This window comes from Hylobates moloch, unplaced genomic scaffold, assembly GCF_009828535.3.
Source record: "Hylobates moloch isolate HMO894 unplaced genomic scaffold, HMol_V3 SCAFFOLD_2, whole genome shotgun sequence".
In the NCBI taxonomy this organism is placed as follows: Eukaryota; Metazoa; Chordata; class Mammalia; order Primates; family Hylobatidae; genus Hylobates; species Hylobates moloch.
In genome coordinates this window covers 117271092-117295208 of record NW_026652277.1, presented here as the reverse complement: position 1 = coordinate 117295208, position 24117 = coordinate 117271092, and the positions used below count along the sequence as shown (strand labels likewise).

Below are 24117 nucleotides of genomic sequence, written 5' to 3'. Positions count from 1 at the left end.
AATGCGATTGGATGTTGAGTTTAAATATTTGACATGCAGAGCTGTGTCTCAGGATTACTATGTGGCAATTAGATACTGTAGTTAATAACTTTAGGTTTGTATCATTCTAACAGGGTAATTTTCAATCTTATGTCTTAGGTTTTTAGGGCATAAAGTTGACCTGAGCTGTGGCACTATTCTTTGAGTTGGTTACTGCCCTTTGAATTGCCAGTTTATCTTTGTCTTTTGTGTATATACCTTTTTTTTTTATTTTTATTTTTTTACCTTATTGTGCTGGCTCAGACCTCCAGTAACGTGTTGAATAGAGATGATGGGAGCAGTCAGCCTTGCCTTAATCCCAGAATTAGGGGAACAAACATTCAGCCTTCTCCCATTATTACACATGAAGGTACGATTTTCAGAGGTGTTCTTTATAAGGTTGAGGAGATTCCCTTCTATTGCTAGTTTTCTGAAAGTTTTATCGAAATGGATGTTGAATTTTGTCAAATGCTTTTCCCACATCTATTGAGATGATCATATGGTTTTTCTTCTTTATTCTGTTAATGTGGTGAATTACATTGATTCCTTTTTCAAATGTTAAACCTATCCTGTATTCCTTTTACAAACCCCAGTTAGCTATGATATTCTTATATGCTGCTGGATTCAATTTAATATTTATGTGCATATCAACAATGTGTGTGGAAAACTTTTTATTTAATGAAAATATTCTTAAAAATATATATCATGAGTGTATAGCTTGATGAATTTTCACAGCTAACACACTTGTGTAACTAACACCTTGCTCAAGTAACATTACCAGCATCTGGAAGGCCCCTTCAACTTCCCCCCTGCCCATTCACTACTTCCCTAACCCACATGAGTAACCACTAACCTGGTTTCTAACAGGATAGATTAGTTTTGCCTGTTTTAATACTGCATATAAATGGAATCTTACTATATACATTATTTTGCATTTGGCTTCTTTCTGTCAACATTATGTGTGAAATTCATCCTTCTTGCATTTTCAGCAAACATTTGTTTTCACAGTTTAAGTGTATTTTTTATTTTTATTTAATTTATTTTTTGAGATGGAGTTTTGCTCTGTCACCTAGACTGGAGTGCAGTGGCACAATCTCGGCTCACTGCAACCTCCGCCTCGTAGGTTCAAGCAGTTCTCCTGCCTCAGCTTCCTGAATAGCTGGGACCATAGGTGCGTGCCACCACACCTAGCTATTTTTTTGTATTTTTAGCGGAGACAGGGTTTTGCCATGTTAGCCAGGCTGGTCTCAAACCCCTGACCTCAAGTGATCAGCCTACCTTGGCCTCTCAAAATGCTGGGATTACAGGCGTGAGCCACTGCGCCAGGTCTAAATGTACTTTTTAAAACTAAGGTTATTTCCTCATCTCATTCTGAAGGTTTTTTATTCTGTCTAAAAAATACTTTCATTGGGAAAAGGGGAGTGCAACTTGGTACTTGAAGTTTAAAATTACCTTAGATTTTACTTTTGACCCTTGAGGTAACTTTCAGTTAACATGGCAGAAAACACTTTAAAAAAAAAATAGTCTTTATTTTTTAGAGCAGTTTTAGGTTTACAGCAGAAGAGAAAACACTTTTTTTTTTTTTTTTTGGAGACAGGGTCTCATTCTGTCACTCATGCTGGGGTGCAGTGGTGCCATCATGGCTCATTGCAGCCTGGGCTTAAGGGATCCTTCCACTTCAGCCTCCTGAGTAGCTCGGACCGCAGGAACGTGCCACTACACTTGGCTAATTTGGCTAATTTTTAAATTTTTTTTGCAGAGATGGGGTCTCCCTATGTTGCCCAAGCGGGCCTTCCACTCTGGGCTCAAGTGATCCTTCCACCTTGGCCTCCCAAAGTGTGGAGATTACAGATGTGAGTCGTGGCACCCAGCCCAGAAAAGCACTTTTGACATTCAAAAGCTATGGAAGGCTGAGCACCATGGCTCATTCCTGTAATCCCCTAGCACTTTGGGTGGCCGGAGTGGGAGGATCACTTGAAGCCAGGAGTTTAAGACCAGCCTGAGCAAGAAAGTGAGACCCGCCTTTACCCCCGTCTCTACAAAAATTTTAAAAACTAACTGGATATGCTGGCATGCATCTGTAGTCCCAGCTGCTCAGGAGGTGGAGGCAGGAGGATCAATTGGGTCCAAGAGTTTGAAGTTATAGTGAGCTGACCGCACCACTGCACTCCAGCCTGGGTGGCAGAGTGAGACTTCGTCTAAAAAAAAAAAAAAGAACAAAAGTCTGTCTTGAGTCTTCTGTAATTTTGACTGGGTGTGGTGGCTCATGCCTGTGATCCCAGCTACTTGGGAGGCCGAGGTGGGAGGATTGCTTGAGCCTTAGGAGTTCAAGACCAGCCTGGGCAACCCTGTATCTTTAAAAAAAAAAAAACAAAAAAAACCTATGGAAAATTATAGCCTGTCCTTTCTGTGATTATAGTGGATTTTTAAGGATAGTTGTTATGAAATACATATGTAACAGTTATTTCATGAATATAGAAATAGGAAAATATATTCAATAGTTATCTTGGAAGATAACATTCTTTAATGTCCCAAGTTTATATTTGGGATCTGCTTTCTATTCCTTGTCTTTTAGGAGAAAGTGTTATTGGTGGGGATAATACTTTAGACACCAGATTTTGAGGGGGAAAAAAATTCTAGAATTAAATGGGTTAATCCTTCACCCAATGTTAGCTGCTTTTGTCAAGCTTTATGTCTCTCCCCTTTAAAAGACGGAGATGTTAGGCTGATTTTGTCACATGATTCCACATTATTATTTTACTAGTAAAATATTTGGGGAAAAGAAAAATGTATAATCATACATCATACACAAATAATCATACATTATTTACTAGCAAATAATTTATGATTATTTGTGGAGTGGTACAAACATTAAATAGATTAGTGATTTTATTTATAGGAGAGTGCATTAAAGGGCAGTGACAAGCAACTAAAGATTGGTGATATCATTTGATCTAATAGTTTTATTAAGCAAAGGGCAGAGGATATGAAAATACCTGTGTTTTTCAAGGCAGGTATTCTCCTTTCCATTTTTATATATTTTATTTATGAAATAATAAAGTTTCTTAATACAATTGAGGCAATTTAATTGGTATTATTTAAGCAGAGTGTAACTCACAGATTTTTAATATGTTCTTTTTAAATTGTACATTTCTGACATAGAGTTGATCATGTTTTTAAAGGACCCATTAGTGGTGGAACTTTCAAGGCCTGGACCACTGACCTCAGCCATGTTCCTGTTTCTTCACAGCATGAAGGAGACTGAAAAAGGACCACTTTCTCCTAAAGTTCTTTTTAATCAGCTTTGTCAGAAGTGGGTGCATCTACATTTTTAATATAACTAATTATGAGTTATAAAATACTAATGTATTCATCACTTAACATGAATAGTCATTTTTACTGTAACTTTGCTATTATTGCCCTATGAAGAGAAAGAACTAAAATTTATTTTATTAGTTACAGCTCTATGCTTTATGAAAATTATATCTCAGTCCTCAGAAGAAGCAGATTATCCTCATATATAAGGAAATGGAGACACAAATTAAATGGCTCACCTAGTCTGAGTGAAAAGCTGAGAATCAAATAGAGGTCTGTCCTGACTTGGATGCCTATGTTGTAATACCATAAAGTGAGAAAATCATAGAGTTATAAAATCTAGAAAGTACTGTAAGATAACATCTAATCTGGCTTTCTTATTTTAAAAGATGATCTGTGAGGCAAATAGAGTTTAAGTGAGTTTCTCAAGGTATTACAGTATGTTTAAGAACCGAATCCTTATGTGCCTGGAAATAAACACATAAAGGATCTGACTTGACTTTAATGCATTCATGTATTCATTTATATAAAAAATTGAGAGCTTGCTTTTTATGAGGTACTTGCTACAATTCAGGGGTACACAACATATACTGCGTCACAAATGCACCCTGTCCTCATGGAACTCACAAGCTAGTCCAGTCCACAATTACTGAAATATGTAGAAGGAAAATTCTTTGAATATGAGCTTGCATTTTTGTATGTCTATAGACTTTAAAATCTCATTTTAATTAAAACTAGTAATGAATGCCATGATATTTTAAATAATAGTCCAAAATAGAGGGCTTAGTGTATGTTTCATTTGGTTGGCAATTGATGTTTCTTCAAAGCCTGAAGACCAAAAACACCTGCAAAAGTCTCAGAGGCATGAGTGTCTCACAGAGTTAAAAAGTTTTTAGCACAGCCATAATAAAGAATGAAATCATATTTTTTGCGACAACATGGATGCAGCTGGAGGCCATTATCCTAAGTGAATGAATGCAGGAACAGAAAACCAGATACCATATGTTCTCATTTATAAGTGGAAGCTAAACATTGGGTACTCATGGACATAAAGATGGCAACAATAGAGACTGAGGATTACGAGAGGTGGGAGAGATTGAGGGAGGAAGGGTTGAAAAACTAACTATTGGGTACTATGCTTAGTACCTGAGTGACGGGATCATTCGTACTCCAGACCTTAGTTAGCATCACACCTGCACATGTACCCCTTGAATCTAAAATAAAAGTTGAAATTAAAACAAAAAAAGTTATTAGGGCATTGTATGCTTTAGAAATTTGTTTCTGACTTTGCCAGAAATAACTTGTTTTGTATAATTTTCTTCCTGGTTATAAAGGTTTATTAACATTTTAAAAATTATTATTAAAATAATGGGCACTCATAGATAAAAATTCAAACTCCTCCCTATCTTTAATCCTCAGAAGTAACTATTATCTGATTCTTTCCAAAAGTGATCATACATACACAGACATACGCAAATCTTTTGCAACTTGCTTGATATATTTTATACATCTTTCCATGTTAGCACATGTGTGTGTAACTTACTCAGTTTTGTATGTATACACTGTACTTGCGGAAGTACATCTGTAGGATAAATTCTTAGAATAACTAGATCAAACATTATTTGAAGAGTTTTATTTATTTTTTGTATTTTTTAGGAGACAGGGTCTCGCTTTGTGCCCAGGCTCAAGTGCAGTGGCCCAATCATAGTCGAATTCCTGGGCTCAAGCATTCCTCCCTGCTCAACCTCCCAAGTAGCTGGGATTACAGGCATGAGCGTCATCCATGCTTGGCTGAAAAGTTTTAAATTGCCTTTTTTTTGTTTGTTTTATGGCGTTTACTTTTAAAAGAAGTATACATTAGACAAATATAGTTTTTTAAAATCAAGTAAAGATTTAAGCCACATGTGTTTGGGTTTATTTCTGAACTATATTCTGTTTCATTGATCTACATGTCTTGTCTTTACCCTAAAGCCTACACTGTCTTGGTTACTGTAGCTTCATAGTAAGTCTTGCAATTGAGTAGCGTAAGTTCTCAAATTTTGGTCATCCTTTTCAAACTATTCTAGGTCCTTTTTTTTTTTTTTTTTTTGAGATGGAGTTTCGTTCTTGTTGCCCAGGCTGTAGTGCAATGGTATGATCTCAGCTCACCGCAGCCTCGGCCTCCTGGGTTCAAGCAATTCTCCTGCCTCAGCCTGGGATTACAGACGCCCGCTACCACGCCTGGCTAATTTTGTATTTTTACTAGAGATGGGGTTTCTCCATGTTGGTCAGGCTGGTCTTGAACTCCCAACCTCAGGTGATCTGCCCACCTTGGCCTGCCAAAGTGCCGGGGTTACACGCGTGAGCCACTGCGCCCGGCCGGTCCTTTTCTTGTTTATGTAAATTATAGAATCAGATTGTCAGTTGGGAGTGTTTTGAATGTGTAGATCAATTTGGGGAGAATCAACATCTTAACGTTGAATCTTTTCATGTATGATATCTTACCAGTTTTCTAGGTCTTTGATTTTTCTCATCAAGGGTGTATAGTTTTCAGCATACAAATCCTGCACAAATTTTGTTACACTTATCTTAAGAATTTCATGTTTTTATGCTATTTATTGTAAATGGTACTCTTTTTAAAAAATTCAATTTCCAATTGTTCATTGTTAATATACAGAAATACAGTTGATTTTTGTATGTTGACTTTGTTTCTTGCTACCCTACCCAACTTGCTTTACTAGTTCTCCTAGCTTTATGTTGATTCGTTGGTATTTCCTATGTAGACAATGTCATTGGCAAATGAAGATTGTTTTATTTCTTTCCAATTTGTATCATTTTATATCTTTTTCGCATTTTATGTCACTGTCAAGGACAACCAATACATATTGCAATAGGACTCTTCTTGGGAAAAAAATGAAAAAGGACCACCAATACAATGTTAGAATGGTGAAATAGGTGTCTTGCCTTATTCCTGATATTAAAGGGAGAGCATGCAGTCTTTCACACATAAGTGTGATAATAACTACAGATTTTTCATACATGCCTTTTATCAGGTTGAGGAAATTCCCAATTATTCTTAGTTTTTCTTTTTTCTGAGAGTTCTTATCAAGAAATGGATTTTTAAAAAATGCTTTTTCTGTATCCAAATAATCATTTTTTTTTTTTTTTGTCGGAATAGTAAATTGTATTGGTGGATATTCTGACTAGCTTTAGTAAGGTATATTTGACTTAAAATAAATTGTACATATTTAAAGTGTACTACTGGGGCCAGACACAGTGGCTCATGCCTGTAATCCCAGCAGTTTGGGAGCAAAGGTGAGAGAACTGCCTGAGGCCAGGAGTTTGAGACTAGCCAGGACAACATAGGGAGACTCTGTGAAAAAAAAAAATTAGCCAGAGGTGTGATGGTGCACACCTGTAGTCCCAGCTACTCTAGAGGCTGAGGTAGGAGGATCACTTGAGCCTAGGAGTTTAGAGTGTTCAGTGAGCTGTTAGTGTCATTGCACTCCTGTCACCCCTGTCTTTCTGAAAAATAAAGTATACTATTGGATAAGTTTTGACATATCTATACACTTTGTGGGGGTGTGTGTGTGTATATATATGTATATATATATATACATTAATTCAATATAATGAATGTATCCATCACCCCCCAAAGTTTTGTTGGGCCCCTTTATAATCCCTTTCTCTAGAATCTCTCCCCTAAACTCCATCCCTGGGTGGTATACCCCTTACCTGTTTTTTTTTGTTGCAATAGATTAGTTTGCATTTTGGGGAATTCTATAGAAATGGAATCATACAGGGTGTACTCTTTTTTTATCTGACTTCCTTCACTTGGCATACTTTGTGGTTTATTCATATTGTGTGTACGTGAACCAGTCTCTTGAAGTTTCTGTTATAGTGGTGATTATCAGACACTTTGACCACCTGATGAGCCTTATTTGGGAGCAAGGTCTTCAACTTTGTGGTTTTTGTTTGTTTTATCTGGTTTTCTGCTTCTGCATTAGTTCACTTAGGGTGATACTTTCAGCTGCTTCCATGTTGCTTGCTGCAAAGGACATGATTTTGTTCTTTGTTATGGCTGTGCAGTATTCCATGGTGTATATGGACCACATTTTCTGTATCCAATCCACCATATATGGGCACCTAGGTTGATTCCATGTCTTTGCTATTGTGAATAGCACTTTGCTATTATTAAAATAGCATTTAATACCACATAGAAGTGGATTAAATTTCTTTTTCTTGACAGTCTCCTAATTTATGCTTGTACATATATTTTTCTCTCATGCCTTGAGGTTTTTAAAAGTCCTCTCCTCTTTCTCATGGCAATACTTTTACTAAAATACATTTTCTGGGAATCCTTAGGGTTCCCCTTATTTTGAATAGGCTGAATATTTTCATATGTTTGGTGATTTTTATCTTTTAATCCTTTAATAGGTTTGAAGTCTCTCTTGATATGAGTAGCTCAGATAGCCTCCGTCATAGAGTCTAGAAATCATCCTATGGTTTTTTTTGCCCATTCCTAGGTAAAAAAAAAAAAAAAACAAATCTAAGTTTATTAAATTTTCTTCAGTGGTTTAGAAGGCAGTAAATAGTTTTTGCATTGGTTGAGAAGGAGCTATAGGCAGAGACATGGTGGAGGCAGTTTCTCATTGTTCAGGAGTGATTTCCTCCTTATGTGTCTGCTTTGAAAGCCATAAACTGCCCCCTCCTCCTACCTACCCCTTGGCTAGTGAAGATCTCTGAAGGATTCTCCTGTTCCCTCCTCTAGTCATCTGCTACTTCACTGGCCTTCCTTGGAGTGTACAGCATAAGTGTAGGGTTCTGCAGTTTCTGCATCTCCTGATGCCAGCTGTGGAGGTCCAAATAGGATTAGAATATGTGTCCATCTTGGTTTCTGTCCTCATCTCTAATCTAGGAGGTGAGTTCTGTCCACCACATGCAGGTAGGGAAGCCCATCAAGGTAATAAAGTATTGTCAGCATGTTGCTATATGCTGCTAGTTAGCAAGAATGTCTGGAGTGGTGTTTCCTCTTACAGGCTAGATTGATGACCGGTTAATGTTTTAGCAGTCAGGGACTCACTTTCTTTGTATTATTAGGATGAATATTTATCCTGAGATAATAAAGAATAATGTTGAAAGTACTACACTTGGCCGGGCGTGATGGCTCATGCCTATAATTCCAGCACTTTGAGAGGCTGAGGTGGGTGGATCATTTGAGGTCAAGAGTTCGAGACCAGCCTGGCCAACATTGTGAAACCCCACCTCTGCTAAAAATACAAAAATTAGCCGGGCATGATGGCAGGTGTGGCCAGCAACTGTAGTCCCAGCCACTCAGGAAGCTGAGGCAGGAGAATTGCTTGAACCCAGGAGGCGGAGGTTGCAGTGAGCTGAGATTGTGCCACTGCACTCCAGCCTAGGTGACAGAGTGAAACTCCATCTCACAAAAATAAAAATGAGATAATAATTAAAAATAATTAGGCCGGGCGCGGTGGCTCACGCTTGTAATCCCAGCACTTTGGGAGGCCGAGGTGGGCGGATCACGAGGTCAGGAGATCGAGACCACGGTGAAACCCCATCTCTACTAAAAATACAAAAAATTAGCCGGGCGTGGTGGCGGGTGCCTGTAGTCCCAGCTATTCGGAGAGGCTGAGGCAGGAGAATGGCGTGAACCCTGGAGGCGGAGCTTGCAGTGAGCCGAGATCGCACCACTGCACTCCAGCCTGGGCGACAGAGCGAGACTCCGTCTCAAAAAATAATAATAATAATTAAAAATAATTAAGTACTGCAGTCTGTCAAAAGACCTGTAGTTATGTTAGTGGCACTTAGCTTGTTCTTCAATTTTCTCAAGCATAAAGTAGAACTTATATTAATTATAAATTCCTGAACAGTGCTGTTTTGTATATCACATGAGATATGTTGTAAATATCATAAATAGTTGTAAATTTGTCTTCTACTATAATATATTCTCATTATTTTGTATTTTGACAGAATTATTTATTCATCTTAGGTCAGAACACTTTCTAGATTTAATACTTGTCTGCACTTAAGGCAAAATGTTCATTTTAGCATTAAAGTTTACTGTAGGTTACTTTTTAAAGTTACTGAAATCAACCAAATATTTCCTATGTCAGTGTCTCCATGAATAGTACCTGATCTTTCTATTAAGTTAATACAGAGGAAATTTAATTATCAAGTCCTTAAAAAATATATTCACAGGGAGATCAACTTATAGTCCTTTATATGAAATATAAACACTCTCTTGCTTTCCTTTTGGTTAAGGTAGGAAGATAATAAATCACAGTGGCTTGCGTTTGAATACTGGTTTATTTGCTAGCTGTATGACCTTGCAAATGATTTAAACAATACCGCTGAGTCCTCATGTGTAAGTTGGAGAAAACAGTACATCCCAACAAAGTTGTTGGAGGATTATGCCTGAACGTGTGAAAAACTACTAGTATTGTGCTTAACATATAGTAGTTGCTTAATAAATGATAGCCATATTCTCTGTGCACACTTAAGATCACACCCTAATTGGACCAGTAATCACATTTCGTCTATTTAGTTGGAAAAGTAGTAAACTGTGTCTTTATGCCATTTTGTGTGTGTGGGTGTGTGTGTTGGTAGAGAACGGGGTTTTGCCTTGTTGCCCAGGCTGGTCTCGAACTCTTGAGCTCAAGTGATCTGCCCCTCGGCCTCCCAAATACTGGGATTACAGGTGTAGGCTGCCGCACCCGGCTAATAATATGCTATTTCAAGTGCATTTAGAGAAGAGTGTTGATGAACCATGGAATGATTATTCTTTTTTTCTTTCCTCTTTTGTTTTTAAATCACAGGGCACCTCGATTTAAAGATTTCCAGCAACAGGACAGTCAGGAGCTTCTTCATTATCTTCTGGATGCAGTGAGGACAGAAGAAACAAAGGTCAGGTTTTTTTATGTATATCATGTATTCTCTTCAAGAAGAGGATACAAAACTAAGAGATTATTGGGGGGCCAAGGCGGGGTGGATCATCTGAGGTCAGGAGTTTGAGACCAGCCTAACCAACATAGTGAAACCTCGTCTCTACTAAAATATAAAAATTAGCTGGGCATGGTGGTGCATGCCTGTAATTCCAGCTACTTGGCAGGCTGAGACTTGAGAATTGCTTGAACCCAGGAGGCAGAGGTTGCAGTGAGCCAAGATCACGCTACTGCACTACTCCAGCCTGGGTGACAGAGTAAGACTCTGTCTAAAAAAAAAACAAACAAACAAAAAACAACTAAGTAATTTCTGTTACAATTTAAAAGTACAGTTGAGAAATAATTTAATTTTTTAGAATAAATATTCTAGATATTTTTTCTTTCTTCTGTATTTACCTTTATCCTTTTACAGCCCTATTGTCCTTTTTAGTTAATGTCCTTTGCTGTAAATAAAATAATTTAAACTAGCTTAAGTAAAAAGGAATTGTGGCTGGGTGTGGTGGCTCATGCCTGTAATCCCAACACTTTGGAAGGCCGAGTCAGGTGGATCACCTGAGATCAGGAGTTCAAGATCAGCCTGGGAAACATGGTGAAACCCTGTCTCTACTAAAAATACAAAAATTAGCCAGGTGTGGTAGCGTACGCCTGTAATGCCAGCTACTTGGGAGGCTGAGGCAGGAGAATCGCTTGAACCCCGGAGGTGGAGGTTGCAGTGAGCCAAGATCGTGCCACTGCATTCCAGCCTGGGTGACAGAGTGAAACGCGGTAAAAAAAAAAAAGGAATCTTAAGATGCAGGGAGATATTCCTAGGGGATATAGGAACAGGAAAGCTGTCAGGAATCCAGAAAGCATTCTTCTTATTATCCTAGTTTCTCTGGCTCTGTAGATTTTCTTCATTTTTCTCCATGCAGACCAAGCAGTATTTGCATGTCATAGTTCCATGTATGTAAAAACTATACTGGCTATTCATGATTCTCGATTTTTAAATTCCCAGTAGAGAGAAACTTCATTATTCCATGTTGGATTAGATTCCACTCATGGATCAGTTGTTTGTGGCTAGGAGAGACGAGTCCCAGCCTGTTGGATGAGAGAGCATTTCTCAGAAAAGGAATAGCCTGTGGACTGGATAGCTTCCCCAAACAGTGTTGGTTGTAGGCCTATCCCCTAACTGATTGGCCCTTTATTGACTTTAATGTTAAATTAGTTAAATTCAACTTCTTCTGGGGAGGGGTTTCCTGTGCACATAGGGTTCGGTTTATCAGAGAAAATGCAAGATATTAAGGATGTCAGATACACAGCACACATTCTCCGTTTTCCTCCCTCTTACTCATAGAAGACATTGCTGGTCGTTCCTAACAGTCCAGGTGAGTTTGGGTTCAGCCTCAATTATTTTCTGAGCACACCATTGTGGGCAGCCCTTGTCAGTCATAATTGGGGTAATAACATGAAAACCTGTTTTCCATTCAAGGCAAATATACTTCTTAATCTATACGGTAATATGTAATAAAAGCAGCCAAGTGTTCAGTGAAGTGCATACGTGCTTGTGATAAGTAGTGCTAGGTAAGATGGACCTTCCTTTTTTAAAAAAATTCTGCCAGCTATGGTGGCTCATGCCTGTAATCCCAGCACTCTGGGAGGCCAAGGTGGGCAGATCACTTGAGCTCAGGAATTTCAGACCAGCCTGGCCAACATAGTGAAACCATATGTCTACTAAAAACACAAAAATTAGCCAGGCGTGGTGGTGCACACCTGTAATCCCAGCTTCTCGGGTGGCTGAGGCATGAGAATCGCTTGAACCCGAGAGGCGGGTGAGCTGTGATCGCACCACTGTACTCCAGCCTGGGCAACAAAGCAGAGCCTACCTCAAAAAACAAAAATCCTGTTTTAATTATAGTGTGGCAGTGTCTCTTTACTCCTAGTGACCAGTTTCCAGTGAAGAGAAAATTAGAGTTCTAATATTTTCTTTAAGGTTTCCTTTAAAAATAAGGATTGAATTAATTACTCTCTCCTGCTACAAAACATCATGTATCACAATCCTATTTTTAATTGTCTGTTTATTGACTTTCTTATTAAGCTAATTGAATTCCGCTTTTAGAGTTGTCATTCCCTTTCTGCCACCTCTCTACTTTTACATATTTGATCATAAACCCTACCACTTTCTATTTAGATTTGTGTTCCTATCTGTCAGCTTTCTTAGATTGTGATCTCTTTGAGGAATGGTACTATGTATTGTCTGTGTCCTGTGTGCCTTGCACATAGTAGGTGTTCTGTGAATTTGTGTGTGTGTGTGTTTTGTTTTTTTTTTTTTTTGAGACAGGGTCTCACTCTGTCACCCAGGCTGGAGTGCAGTGGCATGATCTCAGCTCACTGTAGCTGCTGCCTCCCAGGTTCAAGTGATTCTCCTGCCTCAGCCTTCCGAATAGCTGGGATTACAGGTGTGTGCCACCATTCCCAGCTAATTTTTGTACTTTTGGTAGAAATGGGGTTTCACCATGTTGACTAGGCTTGCTTATTTATTTAGACAGTGTCTTGCTCTGTTGCTTAGGCTGCAGTGCAGTGTTGTGATCTCAGCTCACTGCAACCTCCAACCTCCTGGGGTCAAGTGATTCTCCTGCCTCAGCCTCCTGAATAGCTGGGATTACAGACACATATCACCAAGCCTGGCTAATTTTTTATTTATTTATTTATTTATTTTTATTTTTAGTAGAGACAGGGTTTTACCACTTTGGCCAGGCTTGTCTCGAACTCCTGACCTCAAGTAATCGGCCTGCCTTGGCCTCCCAAAGTGCTGGGATCACAGGCATGAGCTGCCACTCCGGGCTCCCTGTGAATGTTTTTTGAATGAGTTGTATGTGCTTAACCTTAAACGCAACTTTTTTTGAGAATTTGAATTGGGAAGAAATCAAAATAATTATTCTTATATGTTATACTAGCTAGTTTCTTTGTGATTTGCAATTATTTTGAATATGTTGTATTTGAATAAACTAATAAACTGACAGGATAATACTGTGTTGTTTTACCTACATTGTGTCTAAAAAGGAAAAAAAGAGATTTATAATTAGTTAACCATTGAGGATATTAGCATAGTCCCCTAGCTAGTATTTGATCCCATTTTCTTAGAGCTAGGAACTGATACTTAAGAGTTGAGCTTCAAACTCAAGTGTTTCTGACTCCCAAACTAATGATCTTTCTAATTCTATGAAATACTGCTAATTGAAGTTTAGTTTTAATGCTTGGACATCTGTAGTCAGTAGAAATAATGATTTTAAGTCTGCTATTTAAAATGTAACCACAATTATTTTACTATTTGGAAAAGTATTAAATCAGATTCAATAATTATGGTATATTGCTGTTCTTGTTGAGGGGTAGATGCATGTTGGCAGGGTGGGAACAGGTTGCTCTTTATATTATGAACAATAAATGGGCCTACAGATGATATGAGTTACTTTAAGATTAATTCAGATTTATCAATTGCTAGAATTATTTTTTCCCCGTGATTTGCAGGAATACGTTTACTATGTGGTGGTCATGTATCATTAAATGGAATTAAAAATTATGTAAGTGGGCTGGGCATGGTGGCTCATTCCTGTAATCCCAGCAGTTTGGGAGGCTGAGGTGGGCAGATCACCTGAGGTTAGGAGTTCAAGACCAACTTGGCCAACATGGTGAAACCCCGTGTCTACTAAAAATACAAAAATTAGCCAAGCATAGTGGCGCGTGCCTGTAATCCTAGCTACTCAGGAGACTGAGGCAGGATAATCGCTTGAACTCGAGGTGGAGGTTGCAGTGAGCCGAGATCGCGGCACTGCACTCTAGCCTGGGTAAGGGAGTGAGACACGTTCTCAAAAAAAAAAAAAAAAATTATGTTAGTGAAGTTAAAAGTCATGTGAATGGATTAAAATTATGACTTGGGTTTTTTTTTTCTGTTGATATTATAAAAAAAGTAAAATATATCCCTGTCACTTTTTTCTGTTTTACCTCTATAATTTGATAGCAGTCTTTGTTATAATTATTGTTTAGTCATAATGGTGCATTGGGATGCACAGTATCTTTGGCAGCCCAGCAGGACACATTGGTTTTGAAAGCTCTTATCTTTCTTGCACTATTTGAGGGCTTTAAATGGTGCAGTAAAATTAAAATGTCAAGTCTGTGGATCTATTCAATTTCATAAGTGAGGATAGTCCTGACGGTCAGCTACAGTGAGTATCAGGGCAGGAGCTGCATTGTCTGACCTGGGAACTCCACAGCTGTTAATCGTGCTGTTGTTGCAGTGTGTCACTGCCATGTGTTTCTTGATTGAAGGAAGGCTACAGTGTTATGTCTGCCACCAGAATCTTTTAGAAATGATGAAAAACTACTGACCTCCTTTCATATGGTTTCATTAAAGTCTTTTCTGAACTACGACGTTGAGGAATATACTCTTGCTGAATATAGTACTTAAGGGATCATTTGTGCAGAAATTGTAAATTTTTCATGTACAAAATCAAATTTCCTAGAAGTAGTTCTTTTATAAGGCAGTCTTTTTAATTTATACATTTATGCTTCTTTGTTTTTCCTTATAATTTGCACAGTCACTAAATTAATGATATTACATTTTTATTATCTTCAAGATTTATTACTGTAATACATTTTTGGTTAGAATTATTTTAAAGACAGAATATCTCAGCTAACTTAAACTACATTATTTTCATTCTTGTTTTTAAAGTATAAGGTGGAGATTTGAAATAGTGGAACCTTGATACTGCTAATCGATTAAGTGCTACAGTTATTAACAGCTCCCTGACCAAAGTATGTATCTTTCTTTTAACCTAAATTGTTCAAAGCACAACTCCTAACAATGAGGAATTGTATATGGACGTAAACTCATTTATTTTCCTCAACTTGATGAATTACCTATTAATTGACTTTTAAACAGTTTAGATTAGAGAATATAAATTCGTGGTTAGGATGGAAATTAAAAAGCAAAAGTCTAATATTTAAACAATTTCATTTTACTCTTTTTAGAGTGTAATCACAGCTTTTTAGCTTTTTTCCTGCTGCTTGAATTGGTAACTTCTTAGCTTCTTTTGAGTGATATGACATTTCCGGATATATAGCAAAGTTTCATTAAATCATATCAAAAATCATGTCTGAATTAGTAAAATGCTTAAATTGTAGGATAAATTTACAGACTAAGTTGAGTTAGAAGTATTTCTCTTGAGTTGTTTGAAATGTTATGATTATATGAAATATTTACAGGTGAACATTGGTATTTATTGGAATTTTTCATTTAAGTTCATTAAATATTTCTCCTGCATGGAATTTACACAATTCCAATTTGCTTACTTTAGTTCAATAAACTCTTTTTTCAAGGTGTAAAAGTCAACTTTAGCTTAGACAATGTCTGAATTTTATCAACTTTCAAATTTATTGAGTCTGAATTGGAGATTATTTCAGTATTTAATAGCTTCTGGGAGACATTTTATTGTTTGATTTCTTTATAGTATATAAGTGTATTTCAGGACTTGTGTCACACGGTATGAATTGCTTTATGTTTGCTTTTATCCCCTACTTTGTAAAATATTTAAGTGTTTTGAATCTTGTATTAATTTTCAAAATATGCTTGAGGAGGACAGTAAACAGTTATAGGAAATATAATGTGTTAATCACAGGCCAGTTAGTAATAAATGAGACTCGGTTTCACAATTATTGGAGAAGAATGTGTTAAAAAACATACATCATACACAGAAGAAACATAAATCATACACAGCAGAACAATTCTGAGGGGTCATGAGTGCTCATCCAGGCAGCAGGGCTTGGCGCGAGAATAAGAATGTGATCACCTCCTTCTCCATATAATATTGTGTTCTTAGATTAAAAGCATGTTATAATGGCAGAAGGGGATCTTGGTGTTGACAGTATGTCTGATTCATAAGTCTCATTGTTCCAGTCTAGGTTCTTTACCTCTTATATCTGATGTGCAGGTGTCACTCTGGAATTCCTCCTAACCATGCTCCTGGGAGTTCCCTTTGCCTCTCTTGTGTTTTGACTTTGCCATTGTTTATATCCCATGTTCTTGTCTTTCTTCCTTTATGCTCTTTTTTTCCTTATTCAAAAGGTGGCATATACCATATATATAACTTGTTGTACTTTGTCTTTTTTCACTTAATATATCATAGTGATCTTTCCCAATTAAAAGATAGGAAGGACCAGGCACCACCTGTAATCCCAGCACTTTGGGAGTTCGAGACCAGCCTGGGCAACATAGGAAGAGCCTGTCTCTACAAAACAAACAAACAAACAAACAAAAAACAGGTGTGGCAGCTCATGCCTGTAATTCCAGCGCTTTGGGAGGCTGAGACAGGTGGCTTGCTTGAGCTCAGAAGCTCAAGACCAGCCTGGGCAATATGGCAAAACCCCATCTCTACAAAAAATTTTTAAAAAATTAGCCAGGTGTCATGGTGTGTGCCTATAGTCCCAGATACTTGGAAGGCTGAGGCAGGAGGATCACTTGAACCCAGAGAAGTGAAAGCTGCAGTGGGCAGTGATCACACCACTGCACTGCACCCTGGGCAACAAAACAAGACTCTCTCAAACAAACAAAAAAAAATTTTTTTTTTTGGAAAGATAATTAACAAACTTTTCACCCATCCTACTGTCATTATCTGAATTAGGAAGACAAAATTCATCTACTAATTAGGGGCATAGTTAATGTAAAAAGGTCACTTATTAAGTTTTATTCTTGGAATATGTAGTTTTATTCTGAAACTTTTCTGTGAGATTGGATCTTTCCTAAAACATACACAAGAGATGTAGAAATAGTTAATATAAACTTTGTCATTTACTGAGAGCTGCTGAAGACATAATCATTATTGACAACTAAGTTCAAGTAAAACCATCATTTAAATTTGGGGGATTCTTCTTGCTATGGACATTAATTGATAAATTTGGACTTTAGTTATATGTGTATATAAATAAGGTAGTCCACATAGCATAGAGATTATAGTAACCAGCTTGATAGCTTCTTAATATAGAAAGGTCTTCATAGACAATAAATTTCATATGGTCTATTTTCTTTTTTGGTCCTAATTAAGAAGTGTCATTTTAGAGAGAGGGAGAAGGAAGAAAGACGGCAAATGAATTTAAGCAACAGGACTAGGCTGCTTGCTTTTTGTACACTGATAAAAATACATTAAATCCAAGAGAGAACCTAAATGCAGAAATTCTGACTCTTACTTGGGAAAATTTGACATTAGAGCAATCCATTCATGGAATTTGAGACCTGGAAGAAATTACATTTTTTAAAAATTTGGTCATTTTATTTTCAGAGTAGGGAACTGAAATCCACAGTGTACCTTGCTGTTTGAAAGTACTTTTATTAGGAGGATGAGGCCTGAGTTAACTATTATTAGACCAGAATCTATTAACTTTGTTTTACAGCGAATACAAGCTAGCATTCTAAAAGCATTTAACAACCCAACTACTAAAACTGCTGATGATGAAACTAGAAAAAAAGTCAAAGGTATGTTGACTCTTTGTTAAAACTTTTTTCTGTAAGAAAATATTAAAATTTTATTTTAGTTGGAAAAAGAACTGAGCATTATGTCAACTAATCCACCAAATTGGTGGCTTTAAAAGGAGGACGTAGTTGCTGCAGTGTCTGAAAAAGACTTTAGTGGAACATGGAAAATGCTAGAATGTATTCATGTGAATTTATAAGAATAAAGCTAATACCAAGTATACAGATTGACACTGATACCTTTATGTGAGATCTTCTAAGGGAAACTTGAAAGGTTGTTGAAAGTAGCAACCACACTTGGAAGTTCATATTTATCATATTGTATTATTTGACATGTGTTTGGATCAATGGATTTATGGATTTTTTTAGATGTAACTAGACAAAATGTTTAAGTGCTCCAAAGACTCCTGCAAATAAACCATTTATTGAAGAGACTGCTGGTAAGTCAAGTGTAAGTGCACTTTGCCTACTCCTAGTGTTTGCTATTCATCCATAAAATATGAGCCCCAAATGATGATTACCTAATCAGAGTTGGTTATTTATCATTATCAATACTATAGTGTGGGTTTATATACCTTGCCCTAAATGTATATTCTGCATTGAGATACTAACTAATGTTAGCATGAAGTGATTTTTAGAAGACATTTAAAAATATTATTTGTATTTTTTTCTAACTTTTGTTTTTGTGGTTTTATAATGTATGTACTACAGATCTATAATTTGCAAACATACACACATTGTTACTGTGCACTTTATTGTAATTAAGGGTTCAAGATTTTTAAAAAACGTAGCTGCTCAAATATGCCTTGTTCTTTTGTGTTGAGATAGTGCCATCTCGTGGATGTTTAGAATAACATCCCCATTTTTCTTTCCCCTCTTTCCAGTTTTGTACTCTCTATTTCCAATCCCTTGTAGTTTTTCTAGATGAAACATCTTTATTATTATAGTATTTCTAAATACAATTTTAATTAATGTTTACTGATATATTCAGATATGTTTTGTCATTCAGTGCTCTAATATTTTAAATGATTTTAAATATTGTTTGTATGAAACTTGAAGATAGAGGCTCAAAAAAGAAGTTTGAAAGAGGGGTGAATAGGTTTGTTAATATACTTTTTCCTCCCATGGTTTGTTTATGATGGAAAGTTTCAAATTTTTATTAAAGTAGAGAGAATAGCATAATGCAGCCCTTTATATCTGTCACCCAACTTAAACTGCATTCATGGTTTATGTTTAATCCATTTTCTCCCAACCTCAGGTTATTTTAAAGTAAGTCATAGGCATGTTTTTTTAATTTATAAATATTTCCTGAGCAGAATAATTTTAACTTTTAAAAATATAACCATCTCCTTGAGTTCTTAATTACCTATGTTAATTCCTTCCACTTGCCTTGTACGACTGTTATTTTCATAGCCATGATCCTGGCATCCATAGTTGTGATAGCATAATCTCCTTTCCCGTTCTTCTGTGTACTTATTGGTTAGACATGAGGTTTTGTAAGTTTTAACGGGAGTGGCTGAGGTGTGGTATGAATAGTGGTTGTTTTACCTCTTAAGTTTAAGAATAGTTCATTATTTCTTGGAGATTAAAGTAGATGATAGTCGTAGATCTGCTACAAAATTGTAAAGGAGAAAGACATTAGAATATTGTATGTATAGTAAAATGTATTATTAAATGTAGTACAGAATATCTTATTCACATTACCTTTGAATAACCAGAAGATAGCGTATTATACTGCTAGATGGATGGTTGACATGTTTTTTCCATTAAAAAGTATGATTTTTACAGCATATGGAAAAGAAGGTGTGAAAATGAACTTCATAGATCGGATCTTTATTGGTGAATTAACTAGCACGGTCATGTGTGAAGAATGTGCAAATGTAGGTACTTTAGAATTCAATTCAGCATGGAATGGATTACAGTCACATCATTTTTATTATATTTTCTTTCACATATAATCATTGGCAGTCATTTTTAAAATTTGACAGATGATTACATAATAATTCTTGAAAGTCTTTTTATATGCTACACTCCTAGAAAGTAAATGTGATAATTTATATATTTTTAAAAGTAAATGTATTTTTGTGTTATTTTTCCTCATGACACACCTACGAGGCAGTTTTAGCCTATCTTAATATACTGAAATTCATTAGCTATCTGTTTGAAGTGAGAGAAAAACTTCTGTGAAGAGAGTAACTGTGCTAGATTGCAGTGCCTTAAAATGTAATTCCAGGCTGGGTGCAGTGGCTCATGCCTATAATCCCAGTACTTGGGGAGGCCAAGGCGGGTGGATCACTTGAGGTCAGGAATTCAAGACTAGCCTGGCCAACATGGTGAAACCCCATCTCTACTAAAAAAAAAATACAAAACAGTTAGCCAGGCATGGTAGTGGGTGCCTATAGTCCCAACGACACAGGAGGCTGAGGCAGGAGAATCACTTGAACCCAGGAGGCAGGGCTGCAGTGAGCCAAGATCACACTACTGCACTACAGCCTGAGTGACAGAACGAGACTCAGTTTCAAAAAAAAAAAAAAAGTAATTCCAATAGAAATAACTTACTGTATTAACATAATTTAGGGTGGTTATATCACATTTGATTTAAAGTTTATGTGACGTATTAAAGATTTTTGTGTAGAATTCACTCACTTTGAATTTAATAATTTTTATTTTGAATGCCATCTTTAACAGCTTAAAGCATGTATGAATTTTTTGTAGATTTTCAATTGCTTGGTAAGGAATATTTCTGTAAGTGTATTACTTAGAGTATGATAGGTTTAAATTTGTTAGATTTTAATAGTAAAAGGAGCCTTTATTCATTTTCCTGTCCCAGACTATGGAGTATTTTTCTGTGTTCTCTAGCCTTAAAGAAGCAGGATTATAAAATATATCTCATTCTAGCCTGTCACATTGAAACACAGAATGTATGACCATGATTATTTAAGTTTCTAGACTATTCAACACAGAAGTTGTTTTCTCTCTCACAAGATAGAATCTTGTGAGATACTTAAAAGATACTTCTTTTAAAACAGAATTATCTTAAAGAATCTATAAAACACAGCCAAGCTCTCTGCTTTTTTTCATGGCTTTTTCTCAACATTTCATAGTTTACTTATGTTACAGCCCTAAGCTCACCGAAAATGTCTAGTCTCTTTAGTTAATCTGTTTTATTAAACAGTTTTTTAAAGTTATTTTAAATATTACAGGCCAGTCATATTGACAGTAATATAAAATTCAATTGGATCACGTTCACTGATGTTTGAGAATATCTTGTTTTGATTAACAATGTGCTGCAATACCCAATTAAATTGCTATTTTTTTCAGGAACATTTTTTAACATAAAATTTTAGGTTGCCCGGGAAGTTTGATTTCTTTGTACTTTACAAAACTATATGTTTATATTAGAATTCTAACCGAAGTTTTCAATGTGTTTTCCTTTTAAGATCTCCACGGTGAAAGATCCGTTCATTGATATTTCACTTCCTATAATAGAAGAAAGGGTAAGGAGAAGAAAACTAATGATGAAGCTTTTGTGAAGAACATTTAATCATTTATTTAAACATTTGTTGAGTATATTACCAGATATCTGAGAGTCATTATTTTTTATATATAATTGAGTTTGTATTCGTAATTGAGTCTGATTTGGGGGTTTGTGTAAGTATGCATAAAGTATGATGGTTTTTATTCTCAAGGAATTTAAACTCTTAAACACTTTTTATTTTGATAATTTGTTAATTTTTTGTATCTCAAGTCAGTTAAAAATTTTAAGATGAGGACATCCAGAATTTATTTACTGAAGAGGTTTTGTGTTCTGTATGTGGCATTTACATAGGTTTCAAAACCTTTACTTTCGGGAAGAATGAATAAATATAGAAGTTTACAGGAGACAGATCATGATCGATACAGTGGCAATGTTATTATAGAAAATATTCATCAGCCTAGAGCTGCCAAGAAGCATCCTTCATCTAAAGATAAGGTAAGACCATAAGCGTCTGTTAGACGTCTGTTTTTTTAACAGTTTATTAACAAAAGTTCCAAGCACATCTAAAAGTAGAGAACATAGTGTAATAAACTCTCATGTACCCATTTTTTGGCTTCATAATTATCAATTTGGCTACTTGTAGACTAACTATATATATCCCACATCCTCCCCTTCCTCCCATCCCAGACTATTTTTGGAATAAATCCCAAATATATACTTCAATGTGTATCTCTAAAAGAGAGGTTTTTTTTGTTTGTTTTTTAAGACGGAGTTTTGCTCTTGTTGCCTAGCCTGGAGTACAATGATGCAATCTCGGCTCACTGCAACCTCCGCCTCCTGGGTTCAAGCGATTCTCCTGCCTCAGCCTCTTTAGTAGCTGGGATTGCAGGCATGTGCCACCACACCTGGCTAATTTTGTGTTTTTAATAGAGGCGGGGTTTCACCACATTGGTCAGGCTGGTCTCGAACTCCTGACCTCAGGTGATCTGCCCGCCTCGGCCTCCCAAGGTGCTGGGATTACAGGAGTGAGCCACCGCGCCCAGGACTAACAGAGGGATACTCTTTTAAAAACCAAAAACCACAGTACCATTATCATATGAAAAATATTAATTCATTATAAATAAATAAAGATTCAGTCATTATTTAAATTTCTACAGTTGTCTCATAAGTACTCAGTTTTTTATTTTGCTTTCTAAAGTTTGGATTTTAGGATTTAAAAGAGGTCTATAGATTGCGGTGTCTCTCTCTTTTTTTTTTTTTTTTGAGATGGAGTCTCGCTCTGTTGCCCAGGTGGCACGATCTTGGCTCACTGCAACCTCCGCCTCCCAAGTTCAAGTGATTCTCCTGCCTCAGCCTCCTGAGTAGCTGAGAGTACAGGCGCATGTCACCACACCCAGCTAATTTTTGTATTTTTAGTAGAGACCAAGTTTCACCATATTGGTCAGGCTGGTCTTGAACTCCTGACCTTGTGATCCACCCGCCTCGGCCTCCCAATGATTGCCATGTCTCTTAAATCTCTTTTCATCTACAGATTCCCTCTCCCTCTTTTTCCTCCTTTGCAGTTTATTTGCTGAAGAAATCAGGTCCTTTTTTTCAGCAGCATGGTGTTAACAGATTCCTCTGTCACCTTTATTTCTTCTCTGAGACATTTAGATCTAGAGGCCTAGTTAGGTTCAGATTTAATTACTTATTTAATTTTTAGCCAGAAAACTTTTAGGTGGTGGCACATATACTTTCATCAGCTAGATGCACATAATATTTTATGTCTCTCTTTCTATGATATTACCAGTCATTGATAACCATTGTCTAGATCTATTATTTTACTAGGGACATACCTGGTTGTTGAATTATCCCATGAAAATGGAAAATTATTCCATGAAATGGTGATCATTGATAACCATTGTCTAGACCTATTATTTCACTAGGGACATACCTGGCTGTTGTATTATCCCATGAAAATGGAAAGAAATCAATCTGAACTTATACTTCAGCAAAAAAAAAAAAAAACTTTTTTATATGAAATGATTTGTATTAATTTGGCAAATTAACATTAAATTTAACTCACTCTTTTAATTAATTAATTATTGAGACAGAGTCTCACACTGTTGCCCAGCCAGGCTGGAGTGCAGTGGCACGATCTCAGCTCACTGCAGCCTCCCAGGTTCAAGTGATTCTCGTGCCTCAGCCTCCCAAGTAGCTGGGACTACATATGCACACCACCACGCCCAGCTAATTTTTGTTATTTTTTGTAGAGACAGGGTTTTGTCATGTTGGCCGGGCTGGTCTCAAACTCCTGATGACCTCAAATGATCTACCTGCCTCGGTCTCCCAAAGTGCTAGGATTACAGGTGTGAGCCATGGCACTGGGCCTGAATTTAACTTACTCTGTTAGAAGACTTATGTTAGAAGTCACAAGACTTCAGACAGGACAACATGTCTTCTTTAAATAAAAGCTAATTTTGCTTCCTAAGATATATAGGACAGTTAAATTCAACTTGAGCATATGCTTTATTTTAATGGTATAAAACAAAGCATCTTACGCCGTTTGAAAAGGTTAAAGCATTAATTGTGTTGGTATTCCCCTAAAAAGTACTGGTTATTAAAATATAAATGTGTGGTGATTTTTTTTTCTTTATTTTTATTTAGTTTAAAGAGTTAGGAGATTCTGTGGTACTGGCCAAAGTAGTTTTAATACATCTGCTATCCAAATGTATGAGAGAAATACTTCCCACACAATATTGGTTAGGAACTGAGAATATGCATATATGATATATAGAAACTGTCTGTACCTCAAAGATCTGGACACCACATGGATATAACTTGTGCTTGTGCTGAACAAATTGGACCTACTCTTTATTGAAAATTTT

At 36.5% G+C, this 24117-nt stretch overlaps 1 protein-coding gene across 7 annotated transcripts in view; it reads left to right on the top strand.

Moving 5' to 3' along the window:
* USP45 (ubiquitin specific peptidase 45) overlaps nucleotides 1–24117 on the top strand; it is an 85953-nt gene that overhangs the window by 30369 nt on the left and 31467 nt on the right. For 3 of the 7 annotated variants that reach the window (XM_032155669.2, XM_058435424.1, XM_058435425.1), the window contains exons 8-13: nucleotides 3201–3331; nucleotides 10149–10236; nucleotides 17694–17775; nucleotides 19561–19652; nucleotides 21213–21269; nucleotides 21602–21745. In XM_032155669.2, the coding sequence (XP_032011560.1) occupies nucleotides 3201–3331; nucleotides 10149–10236; nucleotides 17694–17775; nucleotides 19561–19652; nucleotides 21213–21269; nucleotides 21602–21745 (594 nt within the window). Of the gene's footprint in view, nucleotides 1–3200; nucleotides 3332–10148; nucleotides 10237–11607; nucleotides 11639–14979; nucleotides 15063–17693; nucleotides 17776–18141; nucleotides 18343–19560; nucleotides 19653–21212; nucleotides 21270–21601; nucleotides 21746–24117 lie in introns of those variants that run through there. The other 4 variants (XR_009212434.1, XM_058435426.1, XR_009212435.1 and 1 more) reach the window with 4 other exon arrangements.